This window comes from Felis catus, chromosome B4 (assembly GCF_018350175.1).
Source record: "Felis catus isolate Fca126 chromosome B4, F.catus_Fca126_mat1.0, whole genome shotgun sequence".
Lineage (NCBI taxonomy): Eukaryota > Metazoa > Chordata > Mammalia > Carnivora > Felidae > Felis > Felis catus.
Window position 1 is genome coordinate 115,636,417 of NC_058374.1, and position 16,776 is coordinate 115,653,192.

General features: G+C 44.6%; 1 protein-coding gene across 2 annotated transcripts in view; it reads left to right on the top strand.

The window, feature by feature from the left end:
* PLXNC1 (plexin C1) overlaps nucleotides 1–16,776 on the top strand; it is a 149,028-nt gene that overhangs the window by 83,899 nt on the left and 48,353 nt on the right. Inside the window, exons 10-17 of one of the 2 annotated variants that reach the window (XM_023257304.2) lie at nucleotides 1,368–1,510; nucleotides 4,202–4,381; nucleotides 7,214–7,301; nucleotides 9,617–9,820; nucleotides 9,944–10,129; nucleotides 11,942–12,044; nucleotides 15,344–15,445; nucleotides 15,754–15,857. In XM_023257304.2, the coding sequence (XP_023113072.1) occupies nucleotides 1,368–1,510; nucleotides 4,202–4,381; nucleotides 7,214–7,301; nucleotides 9,617–9,820; nucleotides 9,944–10,129; nucleotides 11,942–12,044; nucleotides 15,344–15,445; nucleotides 15,754–15,857 (1,110 nt within the window). The remainder of the gene's footprint in view (nucleotides 1–1,367; nucleotides 1,511–4,201; nucleotides 4,382–7,213; nucleotides 7,302–9,616; nucleotides 9,821–9,943; nucleotides 10,130–11,941; nucleotides 12,045–15,343; nucleotides 15,446–15,753; nucleotides 15,858–16,776) is intronic. The other variant, XM_023257305.2, reaches the window with a different exon arrangement.

Genomic DNA, 16,776 nt, shown 5'->3' on the forward strand with positions numbered 1-16,776 from the left:
ATGGCTGTGATGACAGTAACGATGAATTTACCTCAACCTGCAGAACCAATCCATAGTGATAATGAGCGATGGTGACCGCTCTACCATATAGCGCGTGTGTTTGCCGAGGAACAGAATAAAACATCCCTCGCGGCAGAAGGGGCAGCCCAAACAGCCCGGCAAGTCCATCATGATGAGCATTACACATATAAAGGAGCAGAGAATATGAGGCTGCTTCAAGAAGCAGGCGGTAGACAGGCATTGGGCACAACTGATGCTCTCCCAGTGCCATAAGTGGCTTCCTCCTAGATTTTAGCCTCTACGTGGCTACAGTTGGCATCTGTGGCTTAGCCAGATTTCACGTGATTACGCGTCTCTGGACTTGGGGGTTGTTTTCAATTGTCCAGAGTGTGAGTATGAAATGCACTGGTGCTGAAGATCTGTATTTTATATTGGCCGGAGAGAATTTTTCTGTCCTGTTTTAGTCACCATATTATAGAAGAATACAGATGTGCTGGGGAGTGGTCTGTACAAAGAATAACAGAATGATCAAAATGAGAGATGGTGACATCTGGAGAAGAAAAGTGAAAGAAATCACGATTGTCTTGTCTTTGAAAGGAAAGTGATTCCTACCAGCAAATAAAGCCCCCCCCCCCACTCTTTTTAAGAATTTAATCAGGCTTTGCAAGGAAAGAAGTAAGGTGCAAAAGTCTACGTGATATGGGGCCTCAGGGAGCAGGTTACCGCATGGGAAATTTTCGTGATAAAGAAAGGCCTGATAAAGGTTATAATGGGTGCCGTGGAGAGGAAACTGTTGACCACAGTGGTTTGGCATCCAAGTACTTGGTATTAGGTGACTGAACAAGTTGATTTCTGGAGGTTTTCCCCTGCAGTATACCCCTTGATTCAAATAGCCTAACTGGGGGAAAAAAAAAAACTGAAAAAAAATAGACACTGCTTTCTTGGGAATTAAATTTATCCAGAATAACATTTCTTCCAGCTTAATGATAACTCTTGTTGGCCTATCATCAGTGGATTCCTTGTCTTTTTCTTCATTTTGTTATATTGTGAGCCTCCAGAGGCCGTGAGCATTTTTGAGACACCAGTGAGATCTCACTCTTCAGACAGAATGTCAGACTCTTCAACTGTATTTTCAACTGTCTTGTGAGACAAAGACTAATTGGTTTGACCTCATGCTGTCGCATGTTGAGAGACATGAATCTTCAGCACTCTTCCTTGAATTCATTGATTTCATTAAACACTGTCTGCTTGTGTTTGCAAAATGTCGTAATTTCCCAGTGATTTCTTCAAACTGCAGCGCGTAAACAGATTTTTTGGAACAATGCCACTTCTTCTCTTTGATCTTGTGTGTTAATCTTTATTTCCAACAGGTCTTCTACATTAAGTCCATCGAGCCACGGAAAATATCGACTTTAGGGAAAAGTAACGTGATCGTCACGGGAGCAAACTTTAGCCAGGCATCCAACATTACAATGATCCTGAAAGGAACCAGTACTTGTGATAAGGACGTGTGAGTTGAAATCATAGTAATTTATCCTTGGTAATATAGTAAAAAGCTTATGCCAAAAGAGTATCATTGTGATTATAATCTTTTCAAAGTATTGCCACGTGCCGAAGTGGGCAGTTCATCTACATATTTGTTATCACATAATTTTAATAAGTAGAATAATTTAAACACCACTTTGGAAGCTAACTGTGAGAAAATCTGTCCCCTCTAAGCCCCCAAAGCCTCAGAACCCACTAATTTCAGGATGTTGCCTCTTTGAGGTCTTGCTTCATTTCCATTACCAGAATCAAGTATTTTGAGTAACAGACATCACCTTGAAGCTGATGCACTTAGAAAAATAGTTGCATACTTAGGAATCTGATGGAAAACTATGACAGCTCTTCTGATGTATTACCCCAAGCTGAAAAAAGAAACGTTCTGGCACGTTCTATTACTCCTTGTAGCCTTCTCTTTACTGGATTGGTCTCAGGCTCAACTAATAACTAAATGGAACATATATTAGTAGTTTAAAAAAAAAAAGACCAAACACCCCAACACAGATATCTGGTCAGTGTACCATTTGACCATCATTATTTCTATGACTTCTTTCCCCCTAACTTGTCCTTTCAACGAAACCTGGAGAGAGAGAAAAAAAATTTCCACGTCTCACTGACACCCTTGTGCAAATCTTACCCCCAAAAGAGATGTAATAATAATAACACAACAGATAATTTGAGTTTCCTGCTTGCTAGCTTTTGTAAGTTTGGGTTGATTTGAAGTTAGAAGACATTGCAGTTTATATGAAGTAGAATACTGGGCTCATTCTCATCATGGGAATGCATCAAAGACAATCTGCTGAAGCATGGTGTTTTGGGTTTTAACTACTAAAACAGATTTGCACAGCATTTTAATCTGCCACACTTATTTACTGAATTTTCTGTTTTAATTCATTTGCTGCATATAACTGCCATCCTCTTCCCCTCCTAACAGTAAATTTAGGATGTCTGTCATCTTGATGGAGAAAGCTGTTCATTGGTAGCTCCACTCTGTTTTGCCATTTACCAGAATTATCAAGCACCCATTAGCGGCTGTATCTATGCGGCATAGGTGTTTTGGTACCGTTGATCCTGGCTAAATACCTTCCTGCGCAAATCTTTCATTTTGTGTTGAAATCTGTGAAGTTAGACACCTGTGTGTTCACTGAGAGGCAATCACCTTCACTGGCAAATCAGCCGGTTTTCAGAGCGTTTCCCTATTTTTGACTCTTTATGCTCTCATTTCAATTCCGAATGTGTCTTGCGATACTGCAGTTATTCAATTAAACGACTCAGAGACCTTTCTGCACGTAGCATTTCAGTAACCACATCAGAGTGGTGAACCCAAGTTCACAAGCAGTAAACATAATACCCGGTTAATCCTATATCTGAGTTCATGCCGTAATCCCACACTCCTTTAATATGGTATTTTTCAAATGCCTAATTATTCTGAAGGGAAAAATACGAGGATAATAGTGGAATGACCCCCATTTCCACCTCTCTCCTTCCAAAATTTATAAACAAGTTTGAATTTTAATGATTAGCCATTTTACGATGAATTTCCTAGAGCTTTGCTCTGAATGTAAAGCTTAGGATGTAAATCTGACATAGTGTAAATGCACACTGACTCAGATGCTTTTTGAATTCGCCTTATGTTAGGATCTATTATTACTACTTAAAGGATATGTGCATTAATGTTAATAATCATGTGCATATCCTATAAGTAGTAACAGTAGATTCGCACGTAGCATAATCATGCTGAGAATTATTCAGCACAACCCAGTCTTAGTGACCTTTTGCTTTAGAGGGTCATTGTAGACATGATGTACTGAGGAAGTGCAGGTTACAGAGGGAATGTTGTAGAAGGCTCTGCTTTGACTCCCGAGGGGCATCAAGGGCATGCCCTGTGGATGTCAGGAGCACCCAGGATATTCCCAACTAATTTCTCGTCTAGACCTCCTTGGGAGGCAGCTCGGCTCTGGTGCTGATTGACCCTGAGATCCCTGCGCTCTTGGCATGGACTTTGGTCACGGGCGCTCTGTTCTTAGAATGGCAGGATCCCCGTCTCTGCCTGGGGCGGAGTTCTCCCCTTCTACCGTCTAACTGGGACTTCTTTTTTCTTACGCTTTTCCTTGTGGAAATTTCCAAGCATACCCAAGAGACAAGAGCGCGGTGAACCTCTGCGTACCCATCCTCCAGCTTCCAAACTTGCCAACATCTGCCAGTCTGGTTTCATTTTTGGAGAGGAGGGGAGCATGGGTAGCTGGAGGTTTTAAAAGCACCTCCCAGACACCATATCCCTTGACACATACCTACTTCAGTATAGGTCTCTCACAGATAAGGACCGTGCCATTCTCAAACCCAACAACGTTAACAGGAAACCCTGCACAGTCCATGTTCCACTGATAGGACTTCTTAAGGGAACTGGTTACATCTCCTTTCCCCACTTCTAAGGGACATTTGCAAATAAAAACATACAAATGAAAAAAGAAAGAGGAACCCTGCCCCAGATGATCCCCACCGTGGTAAGTGGCCCCTGATGAACCCACACTTACGTGCGGCTGTTCTGATAGTTTGTGAACTGTTGCGGTTCAAGTAAAATTCGTACGCCGTCATGTTCGGCACACAACTGTGCTCCGTGTCTGTGTCACTTAAGAGTTGTTTTTCTGCCCCTTTCTAGAATACAGGTCAGCCACGTGCTAAATGACACCCATATGAAATTCTCTCTACCGTCAAGCCGAAAAGAAATGAAGGATGTGTGTATCCAATTCGATGGCGGGAACTGTACATCTGTGGGACCCTTGTCATATATTGCTCTGCCTCACTGCTCCCTCATATATCCTGCCACCACCTGGATCAGGTGCTTTCTAGACTCCTGTCTTCCTGTCAGTGTGTTTAAAGGGGCCATGTGCGTAAAGATCATGGGTTTTCCGGGGCGCCTGGGTGGCGCAGTCGGTAAAGCGTCCGACTTCAGCCAGGTCACGATCTCGCGGTCCGTGAGTTCGAGCCCCGCGTCGGGCTCTGGGCTGATGGCTCGGAGCCTGGAGCCTGTTTCCGATTCTGTGTCTCCCTCTCTCTCTGCCCCTCCCCCGTTCATGCTCTGTCTCTCTCTGTCCCCAAAATAAATAAACGTTGAAAAAAAAAATTAAAAAAAAAAATCATGGGTTTTCCACAAATAAATACAGAAATAATAGTCCAATCTAAATTCCTCTCCCGGAATTCCCCTTAGGATTTATTCCTAGAAACCAAACATATTCCTGACCAGCAGATTGCTTCCTACTGTCCCCGTGAATACCGGGAGCACGGCCTGCTTTACTCTGAGCTGTGGCTGCCGGGAAACTCACGTATGATCTTTTGCCCTTCACGATGGTCTTTGAATTGTGGTATCCATTCTTAGCCTACCTTTCTGATACAAAGGTACCACGCCTCGCTCCTGCCCATGACACTGAGCTTCTCTCTTCCATCTTTCATTTCATAATGGCTGGGGTACACTGTTTTGAATAATTGGAGGAGATATCGGGAGCTATCGAAATGAAAAGCAGTGCCTACATTTCGAAGATACTCCCTAAGAGAGATTGACATTCTAAAATAAACTCTTCCAGATGACTCCTATATATTAAAAACGTAAAATAAAAACAGTCCTCTGCCTCGTTGAATTTTAAATTCACGTTCAGATTTGGAAGACGACCCTGACGATAGTTTTCATAATAAGATATTTCACCAACACAGCATGAAACTAGTTTTCAAAGTACTGTCGAGATGAAACTATACATAAACTTTTTTTTTTTTAATTTTTTTTGACGTTTATTTATTTTTGAGACAGAGAGAGACAGAGCATGAACAGGGGAGGGGCAGAGAGAGAGAGGGAGACAGAGAATCAGAAGCAGGCTCCAGGCTCTGAGCCATCAGCCCAGAGCCCGACGCGGGGCTCGAACTCACGGACCGTGAGATCGTGACCTGAGCTGAAGTCAGACGCTTAACTGACTGAGCCGCCCGGGCGCCCCCTTTTTTCTTTTTTTTTTTAAAGAAAGGAAAAGCGCCGGAGAAAAACGCTTCTCGTATAGTATTGTTACTTAAGATTAAGTCAGAAGTGGATGTCAGGGTTGGTTTCTTCTGAAGCCTGTTCTCTTGGCTTGTGGAGACATGGTCACCTCCTTGTACCATCACATGGTTTTCCCTCTGTGACTGTCTGTGTCCTAATCTCTTTTTATAAGGTCACCAGTCAGATTATTGGATTAGGGCCCACCCCCGTGATCTCATTTCAGCTTAATTACCTCTCGAAAGAACCTATCTCCACATGCGGCCCCATTCCAAGGGACTAGGGGGTCAGGACGTCAACACTTGTGCCTCTGACAGTGGCACGAGAAAAATGGAAATTCCCCAACCAAGCCTCTAGCATTGCACTCCCTGCTCTGGGTCTAAATCCTTCCTATCAGTCAAAGCGAGCCTTGAGGTGACAGTCCCCACGCGCCTTGTGTGGTGTATCTAGTAGTTCAGTTAATCCTCACCGAAGGAATAGCCCCTTTAGCAGATGGGGGAACCGAGCAGAGAGCATTCAAACAACCTGCCTGGGCTCCCAAGCCGTCTGGGTCCAGGCTGCGGTGTTCTGAACCACCAGTGTTCTGCTTTGCCATAAAATCAGGCTTCCTTATTATTTTTTAATTGAGGTATAGTCGACATATAACAGTAGCTTCAGATGCAAACATAGTGATTGTGGGAGGCTTCTTAATGTCCAGTCACCTGTGATATTCTGTGCCTGCGTCTCTGAGGTCTGCCTGGCCAAGAATGTGGCTCGGCAGTCTGGCCATTGGCAGAGCACGTTTTCTAGTAACGACGACAGGCTGGCATGAGGCCAGCTCGACCCTTCCCCCCCCCCCCCCCCCCCGCCCTTGTGACTGGAGGTTCAGGGCTTAATGTCTTCCTTCTGCCCTACACAAATTGGCCTGCCCAGGCTCACCTCCCGGTCTTGTCATCCTGGGCCCGGCTGGTGAACAGAGCTGACCTTCCCAGGCTCCTGTCCCCTGGAATGACCTACATGAATGGGGGTGTGAGGGCAGCCGGAGCTGGGGACAGCTGTTTATTTCACATCTAATGACCACTTTGCTTATATGTGATTATGTGCTGAGAATATGTGAAATCATTTGGCTTGGTTTTGGAGAGAGGGAACGTAGCTGTTATTTATATGGTCTACCAAATGGGAATTTATAGTTTTAATGTCATTTATAATTTTACCTTGTCCAAAATGTTCCCTATCTCCCTAAATAAAGTATAATTGGTAGGTTGGGAGTTTGATTTTGAAAATTGTTAGATTGAAGGATCTTAATATAGATTAAACAGCAATCAAACAAAATTCTGTTTAGTGAAACCTTTTCAAGGTACAGCCGATGATCTGATTAGATGTGGCAACATGATATAATAAGACTCAAAATTCTGTTAAAGAATTTGGGCATTTTCCTGGAATTAAAACCAGATCTGACCTGAATTTTTATATTTATGTATCTTGAAAACTACGCATTTGTGGTCAGTGTCATTAAAAGATGTCTATAATCGTCCTGCATTTGAAATTAAAATGTATTACTTGGCTCTAAATATAACCGGGTTTCATGTGTGAATAAAATGATAGATTTGCTCATAAATGCAAAATTCCTGTATGTTTACTATGAAACTCCTATTGTTGCTTTTTTCTTTGCAGTGGTGGTCAAAATATAACCATCCTGGGCAGAAATTTTGACGTAATTGACAACTTAATCATTTCACATGACTTAAAAGGAAACATAAATGTAAGTCTTCAGCTACCTTGTAATAATAGTAATTTTCAAGGATGATTTTGTTTTCATCACACTAACATCTACTGGGAAATGTCTTTTATTTCTGTGCCTTTGTGATATTACAAGCTTTTTCCTGTTGGATGGTATACACCATCTGGGCCATAATGGAAATAATAAGACCCTCTCCTTGTGGTTGAGTATTTCCAATTGGGGCACAGAGGAGAGGGGAGTGAGCCTGGGACGACAAGGCCTTCCGTTTCCTCCACGTGGGCTTTGCAAGGAGGCACTTTAACACGACCACGCTTAGGACTATGTGTGACCGTGCCTTGTGAGGGGTGAAGGCGAGATATCTAGAAGAATAGCATTTTTGTGCAGACGTGGTGGCGGGGTTCCCATCGTACTGGGAAAGCTGTGGTTCGGAGGCCGAGTGACCTGCGTGAGCCCCCAGACATCTTGTCATGTACTCCTGCTCCTGCCATGGTCTGGTGTGGTCCCGTTCCTTCCGACCTTGCCGCCTCTGACTTTGCATTTCCCCACACAGGGGGTCTGGTCTCTGGCCCTTGTCCAGTTCTCGCACCGCCACAAGTCACACACGGGCCGCGTCACACAAAACGGTGGATTTCTCAGATCTAGGTGGGGGGCTCTGAGTGTACTTCTAATTTACTTCTCAGATGCTCTCCCCACTCTCTCTCCCCCTTTCTCTCCTTCCTTAATGAGACATGTGAAGGTAGCAGCCTCTCCTGCCTGACCACTTCCTGCCACAGCTGGAAGGTCTGCCCACGGCCACAGACCTGGCCCTGTTTGCGACCAGTATGGGTTCAGGCCTAGGTGCAGATGGCCTTCCTGAGTCTTCCTTACGTCCCTGTCATACACGCATCCACGTCCTGACATAGCCAGAGCCAGTTCCGGGCCTTGCCTCGTATCTGATTCCGGGCCACGTCTCCGTGATGTGGACACACGCACCATTTTTTGTTTCATAATATTGCCAGAAGTGTGAACAACAGATCTAGGGCTGGAATTTGGAGAGGTGTTCAAGGGGAAGGGGGTTTTGTTTGTCCAGATCCTTGCATCAGATCTTCCCACCTATGGCCTCGTCCTACCCTCTCTTTTCAACTGCAATATTAGAAAGTAAATAACAAACAGGAAAGTTCGTCACCTAGCAAATTTTTTTTCACAAGTTTTATTGCCCCCTTTTTTTAAGATTTGATTTTTAAGTCCTCTCTACACCTAACGTGGGGTCGAACTCACAACCCTGAGATCAGGAGTTGCATGATTCATGGACTGAGCCAGCCAAGCAGCCTTTATTGCTCTTCCTTATTTTTTTTTTTTTATAAATGTTTACTTATTTATTTTGAGAGAGAGAGAATGTGAACTAGGGGAGGGGGCAGAGAGAGAGGGAGAGAGAGAATCCCAAGCAGGCTCTGCACTGTCAGCACAGAGCCCAACACAGGGCTCGAACCCATGACCCAAGAGATCATGACCTGAGCTGAAATAAAGGGTTGGACGCTCCACTGACTGAACCACCCAGGCGCCCATATTATTGTTCTTCTTTAAAACCTTTACCAGTCTCTTTTCCAGCAACTTTCTCTGCCCGTCTCTCTGCACACCTAAAAATGACCGTATTTACGTTTTGTATAAATAAACCTGTAAAGCAGGCCACACTTTCTGCGTTGTTTACAGTCTTCATGCTCTGCATTTTCATGGGGGGGTCACGTTGTCCCTTTTGCTTTTGTTTTCCCCTACTTCTCGTTAGATCTGCAAAGCCTTTGCCTCCTTGCGGCCAGTGATTTCTGCTAAGTGTCGCTGAAGGCTCCTCCACAAGGAGCGATGCAGTCGGTAGCGTACATGGCCTCCCTGGAGGACGGTCCCCTCCCTGCCCACATTTCACAACACGCCTTGAGGGCTCGCAGCACGCGCAGACCCTTTGGTGCAAAGTCTTCCTCTTTCTCTAGCCTCCTTCTTCCTGTGCACCCTTTTTCCATTGCATAACCTCCTGGCTGCTTTCATTAGCACTAGTAATGTCCACAGTGATAGGAGCTAGCATTCGTTGAGTACCTACTGTGTGCCAGGCACTATTCTAGGCGTGTTTGCACATGTAATCTCCTTCAATTTAACCCCCATCTCGTTTAACAGGCCCTCATCTCATTTAATTTGATTTTGGGTTAATTCAGCCCTGTGAAGGGGGGGAGGTGGTATCACTGTCCCCATTTCGTAGATGAGACATTGGAAGCACAAAGCCATTCAGTTGTCTGGGTCGCCTCTCTCCTAAATCCTGAGGCTAGGACTCAGTGACAGAGTTGTTAAACTGCTCTTTTCTCTTCCGTCAGGTCTCCGAATATTGTATGGCGACTTCCTGCAGGTTTTCAGCCCCCAGCTTCAAGGGTTCGAAAGCGCGGGCCAACGTCACCGTGAAGCTGAGAGTCCAGGAGACCTACTTGGACTGTGGGAGCTTGCAGTATCTTGAGGACCCCAGGTTCACAGGGTGTCGGGTCGAACCCGAGGGGGACACAGAATTGGAAGTGAAAATTCAAGTATGTTTCTCACTTATCTCGGGTGGGATGTGCTCCCTGCCCTTCGCGACTGGCAAGGTGCGCTTGTGTCTGTGGGTTCCCTCGTGCGCCCTGATTTCTCCATCTCCTCTTTGCTCTTCTCAGAAAGAAAACGATGACTTCAACATCTCCAAGACAGACATTGAAATCACCCTCTTCCATGGGGAAAATAAGCAATTAAATTGCAGTTTCGAAAATATTACTAGAAATCAAGATCTCACCATCATCCTTTGCAAAATTAAAGGCATCACGAACGCAAACAGCATTGACACCTCTTCCAAGAAAGTCCGTGTGAGTCATCTGCCAGCCCTACCTATTGGTTTTACCTCAGTTGGGGCAGTTCCTTGGCTAAACAGAAGCCAGAGTGGAATCTGCCGTGGATCTTTGGATCTTCATTTTAAATAGCAGATAAACAAAGCTTGTATTGCGAGCACAAGCATAATTCCTACAAAATAGCTGGCAGAATCCATCCATGTGCCTATTGGAATGTCAAAGCATTGAACACACCATTGTCTATAATACTAATGAGTCTTGATAGCTTTTGTTCTAGCCATGCATTTGGACTGTAGCATCTGCAGGCGGAATCTCTAGACCACTGACGAATGAGCTGTCATTCTTTCCCCAAATGTGGCAGTGACATGTCTTAGCAGATTCCCAGCATACTCAAAGCAGCATTAGATTCTGATGGAGACCAGATAATCTATGTGTCGTGGGCCACTTCCTCCACCACAAAGGCACACTTGCAATTCATCTCTCCCCGACATGTTTGAGGGTCCCATCACGGTTATATTTATGTCCCACAATAAAGATGTGAGACCCTTGGGAGAGGAAACATATTAGAAGTCTGTCTTTATGGTGTTCATGCCATATGAGGCTCTTCACAGTCTATACCAAAAAAAAAAAAAATGCTTTATGACCTGTAGTCATAAATATTGAATAAAGGTCAAGGAAAAAGAACATCAGACTGGAAGCCAAAAAAAAAAAAAAAAAAAAAAAAGATGTGTTCATGTTCCAGCTGCACCGGCTAATAGCTGTGTGGCCTTGGGTAGGTCACTTGGCTTTGCTGAGCCTCCCTTTGTCCATCTGTATGGTAAAGAGGGTAGTAATTATTATAAATCAAGAGCACCAACTGAGATTACAAGTGCTCCCACATGTCACATTGGTTGAGAAGAACGGTGCTAGTATTCTTTGTTGATGAGATGGTTCCAGAGTGCCTATACTGAGATGGGGACACAGCAGAGAAGAAAACAGGCCCCAAAATTCTGTCTTTGTGGACATTACCTGAAGAGTCATGTAGTGAAGGAAATAATTTAAAAATGTGTTAGGTGGTGGTGATCACCATTGGGAAAAATGAAGCAGCGGGCAGTGATGCAAGTTTTACAATGGTGGGCAGAGAAGGTCTCTCTGGAAAGATAACATTTGAGTAAGGACCTCAAGGAGGAGAGAGAATGAGCCATGGGTTCTCTGGGGTGTGGAGGGTTCTAGATAGATGGAACTGCAAGCTGCAAAGGTCTTGAGTCTGGAGTCTGCCTGGTGCATTTGAGGAACTACGAGGAGGCCAGTGTGGCTAGAGCAGACTGAGCAAGGGGAATATTCCAGAAGGCTGGAGAGTTAATGGAGGGAGCAGGAAGAGGTAAAAGATGATTAGGACCTTGTGGGCCATAGCAAGGGCTTGGTCCTGAGCTCTGGGAAGCCACTGGAGAGTTTTGAGCAGGACTGCCGTGAGCCTACTTAAATGATAAAGTGCATTTAGTCTTCGTGACAAACTTACGAAGAGACAACCCCACATCTCATTTTAAAGATGAGGAAAGTAAGGATCGGATGGTTAAGTTAAACCCCTATGGCAAAGAGGACTAAATTCTAAAATCTCCAGGTGTAGTCCAGTGTACCTCAACTGACATATCTGGAAACTGAGGCACAGTGAATGTTCTCAATGTGCTCAAGATCACATAGCTAATCTGCCCGAGGTGGGACTTGAATTCATATATCCTACCTAGCTCGTCACCTCTTTTTGCATCTTGGGGAAAATGATTTGGAGGAAAAAGGGTGTATATAAATATGGCACCCAACTCAACTGAGTCTAATGACACTCTGTCTCATCAGGTCAAACTGGGAAACTTAGAGCTCTATGTTGAGCAGGAAACAGTTCCCACCACTTGGTATTTCCTGATTGTGCTTCCCGTCTTGCTCGTGATTGTCATTTTTGGTAAGTGTCCTGTTTGATTTTGTCAGAGAAATTACTCCCTGAGGCGTCTCATCAGGCGGCAGACTCTCAGCTTCCAGGGGCTGTTTGCTTCAATTAAGTATTAATGGATGAAAACCCAAATCACAACTTTGGGAAAAGAATAATAGGTACGTGTTGAGGGCTTTCTAGACATTTTTTTAGTATGCCTTATTAATACAAAGCTGGATTACGAAGATGGTATCTTGGTGCTCGAGAAAGATAGTCCACTTCACTTCCCCAATATCGTGAACTGTGATGATGAATGGCCCATTTACGTTACTCCTTCAGAATTGCTCTGGCATTCTGGACTTTCAAGATCTAGTCATCTCCTCCTGCCTCTCACCTCCCCAAACACCAGCCCCTGCTCCCACCCCAGCTCTGCGTTTCCTGGCGGAACTGTGTGTTAGGAGTGTGGTCTGTACTGGGGCACCTGGGTAGCTCAGTCAGTTAAGTGTCCGACTCTTGATTTTGGCTCAGGTTATGATCTCACAGTTCTTGAGTGCCAGCCCCACGTCAGGCTCCACACTGATAGCATGGAGCCTGCTTGGTATTCTTTCTCCCTCTCTCTCTGCCCCTCCCCGACTTGCTCTCTCTATCTCTCTCAAAATAATAAAAATAAACTTAAATTTAGAAGTGTGATCCGCACCATCTATTCAAGTGTCCCAAGGCTCATCCAAGCACAGAGATCCATGGTGGTTGCTCACCGGCCGAATCTGGTTGCTCACTGGCTGCCAATCTGTTTTGCTTGTTTAAAATTAGGTGAGTCACCTACGTTGTGCACCTGAAACCAGTGTCCTTGTATGCCAGCTATACTTCAACTTAAAAAAAATAATTAAATGATTCACATTTTTTAAACAGTCTTTTGAAAATTTGAAAGACCCGGGTCATTGGGTCTCCACTTGTCCATAGCTCCAGTTACTGGAGCTGAGTAGTAGCTACACCTTGAGAGAGGGCATGTGGTCACTGGGGTTTTGCCACAGTCTGGCCACCTGGGCCACGTGACTCATCTGTGTACCTGGTCCCTGGAGTCGTGTAGTGTGTGGCCTGGTTCTGAGCTGCTTTTCGTCTAAAATCTGTGTCCTCTTGTCCTTCTTAGAAACAGAACTCTCCTCCACCGACTAAGCGCGGCGCACTCCTTGATTTAACACACGCGTTGCCTTTCTGACACCTTCTGTTAATAGTTGCCAATGTTTCTTTCCTTCCATGCACTCCTTCATTCCTTCATCCATCCCTCCGTCCATTTACCTTGTGTTTACTGAGCACCCACTGCGCAAGTCTCTGGAGCTGGAGAGAATGAGTTAAGGCCTGGCCCTTTCTCCCAGCTGGTTCTGAGTCCAGTGAGGGAAGGACTCCCGTGTGCGATGAACTCACCCAATGGAATGAACTCATTTTGCAAAGACCCTATTTTGCCCTGTTGATCATTTCAGCTATTTTCTTGTGCTTCGCCCCCAGTTGTCCACCCCTATTATATATCGGGAATCCAGAATTGGGCTTGATATTTTAATAAGGTCCTGGCTGGTACTCGCTTCAAGTAAGAAGAATACTTCTAAACGCTGAGCTCTATTTGAGACTCCGCCAGTGTGAAGCAGCAGTAGATAGAACAGTCTCACCATAGAGTCACCTCCGCTTGGTGACTTACTAGAAACCTCTGATCTCTTCCTGTGCTCTTGTGACTCATCACTCCTCTCAGTTTGTTGTAGAGATTGTTTATGCTCTTGACAGTGAAGGGGGCTCAGTTTGACACATGGCTTTTGGCTTCATCAGCATCTGCAAAGCCCTTTAAAACTCTCATCCCCTTCCACGGGGCTCCTGGGTGGCTCAGTTGGTTAAGTGTCCAACTTTGGCTCAGGTCATGATCTCACGGCTTGTGAGTTCGAGCCCCAAATTGGGCTCTGGGTGGACAGCTCAGAGCCTGGAGCCTGCTTTGGCTTCTGTGTCCCCCTCACTCTCTGTCCCTCCCCCACTCACGCTCTCTCTCTCTCAAAAATGAATGAACATTAAAAAATTTAAAAAAACTTCTCATCTCCTTCTTACCGTGATTCCTGGGCACCATGTGTCACCAGCAGCTGGAACAGATATGAAGTGTACAAATATCTTAGCTCATTAGTCACATCATTAGTGAAAACACGAAGCACACCCGGCTGAGGCCTGCCACCTGCAAAACCTCTCCACTGTGGCTTCCCCTGGAGGTGTCAGCCATGAAATTCCCACTGCTTGATGGACGTGGCTGCCTCACTCCCTGAGCCAGCGTTGCCCAAAGTGTGGCCTGAGGAACTGTAACCCCAAGTCACACTCCTAGAAAAAGGGGTTCCGTCGTCGCATAAATTTGGAAATCACTGTGTGCCCCATCCTTATTTTGAAGATACACAATGCATGTTATGATTGACGCTGTTGACTTTGTGGAGAACTGTATTGAGTTTTGTTTCCTCCTGCATCACTCACATCGACTGGTAGTGGGATCCTTTTATCATGAAGTTTCTGCTAAAGGAGGAAACCCTTTCCAGAATAAGGGTGTAGCCGACAGTTGTTGGGTATTGTTTTTAAAATACAATTCCTGAATGCTTTCTGTGAGTTACTCCTTATAATCCTGTCAACGTCACAATGAGGCCGGCACTTTGACAGATGAGGCAGCCAGCCACAGAGATGCTAGGGAACTTACCAGAGGTCACACAGCTCATAATTGGTAGAGCAGGGACGTGGACTGAGCACCAAACCTGTTCAGTGCGCTTCTCTGCAGCACAGTTAGAAACCAGATGAAATGGGGAAAGAAGCAATGTCCCAGATCCAAGGGCTCATTGTGGATGGCTCACCATGTCACCCAATTTGATCTATGCAAGTTTGACTTATATAGCTCGCCGTCGATCTGTGGTTTCCTTCTACAATTGCAGCTCCACTTTATTTCTCCAGGGATGTTTAGAAACATTAAAAAAAAAGAATGGAACAATATACGTGGCCTATGGCTGTAGGGAAACTTGGCTCGTTTCATTACTTTTCAGCCAGCTGGGATCTTTGGTTACAAGTGAAGGTTATTTGATTTAGTTTTTACTATAAAGGTGGGTAGTTTTGTGTTTTCCTGCTGCATTTTAGCATCTTCCTCCTCAGAGTGACCCCTTGCTGGGAATGTTCCTTTTGATAAATTCCATCTCTTAAATGCTATTCTTTCTCTCTCTGCCTGTCTCTCTCTCTCTCTCTCTCTCAAAGAAATGTCAAGGTTGGTTTGGTTTTCCTGTTTGTTTTTTGGGCTAACATGTCAATCTGATGCTGGATGTCTGTCTCCTCAGCGGCCGTGGGGGTGACCAGACACAAATCAAAGGAGCTGAGTCGCAAACAGAGCCAACAGTTGGAGCTCCTGGAGAGCGAGCTCCGGAAAGAGATACGTGACGGTAGGCTCCAGAATTTTATTTGTAGAAAAACAAGCCTTTTTTTTAATCATTTTTTTTTTCTTTTTTACCCTTAAATGGAGCTGGCCACAGTAATGAGAACTGTTTGTATAATAGAAGACATCTGAGCAGCAGGGTCTAGGCCTGGCTTTGTGTTTTATTTCAGCTCTGCTCTGCAGCCAACCAAGTAATTATCTATTGTTTCGTCTTTAATGAAAACCAAGGTCATACTCCGTGTTAGACAAAACAGCAGAAGATCTTATCCATTGTTTGTTGAGTTAAAATATTGCTCTTGGGATTCTGTTTTGCAGGCTTTGCTGAGCTGCAGATGGATAAATTGGATGTGGTTGATAGTTTTGGAACTGTTCCCTTCCTTGACTACAAACATTTTGCTCTGAGAACTTTCTTCCCCGAGGTAAAAGAGCATTGATCATATTCCTAAGGTTGAGTCTTGAATAATAATGAAGGTGCTTGTTGCTATTGTCAAAAATGGGTGTTTGCTTCCAAGGCAGCTGTAGATAACGTGCTTGGTACAAAATAATGGCTCAAGTTTGAGCAGAGCAGGGAGCAGGACAATTATTAATTGGATTGATGAGGATATAAAGCAGTGATGGGTCACTGACAATTATTCTTTGTCCAGTAACAAAAACCTAGGAGGGACAGAAGTTCAGAGTGATGATTTTTGCTTTATTTTACTACCCGTTTAGAGCTGAATTTGTAGCTGGGAAGCCTGCTAGTTTATTTAAAAATCAATAAATTGTGGGCTGGCCAATTTGTTGTGTTTATCTGCATGACTTCTATTGCAGCTACTAGATTATTCACTATTACTTCTCAATTGGAAATGAAAAGAACTATGGGCCGAGAGGGAGGGAAGTCGACATGTGTAGAATTTGAGTTGATAGCAGCCATTTTTAGCAATGTCGAGTTTTTATGGTTCTCTTCAACAGTTGTTCTTTGGCTGATCAGTCCGTATCATCCTCATTTAGTAGAAATAGTTGCACGAAATGATTGATTAATCCGTGCTGGGACTCCGAGGAGTAGTCTACTTTAACCCTTTGGGTTTTCAGTCTCACTCTGTTCTAACTCCTACATCTTCTCCCCCACTCACTCAGCCTTCCTCCTTCACACTCCCAAATCTTGGGTGAGGCACACTCATCTGCCTGCCATCACCTCCACATCCTGATGCCCCCACTTCACCATGTTGCCCCTTTTTGTCCAGAACTGGTGACCACAGAGGGGCCCAACCTCTGGAACATCAACACAGACGATCATGTTTAACTCTAGATTTCTAAACAAAGCCAGCCCAGAGCTTATATCACCTTACCAGAGCTTCT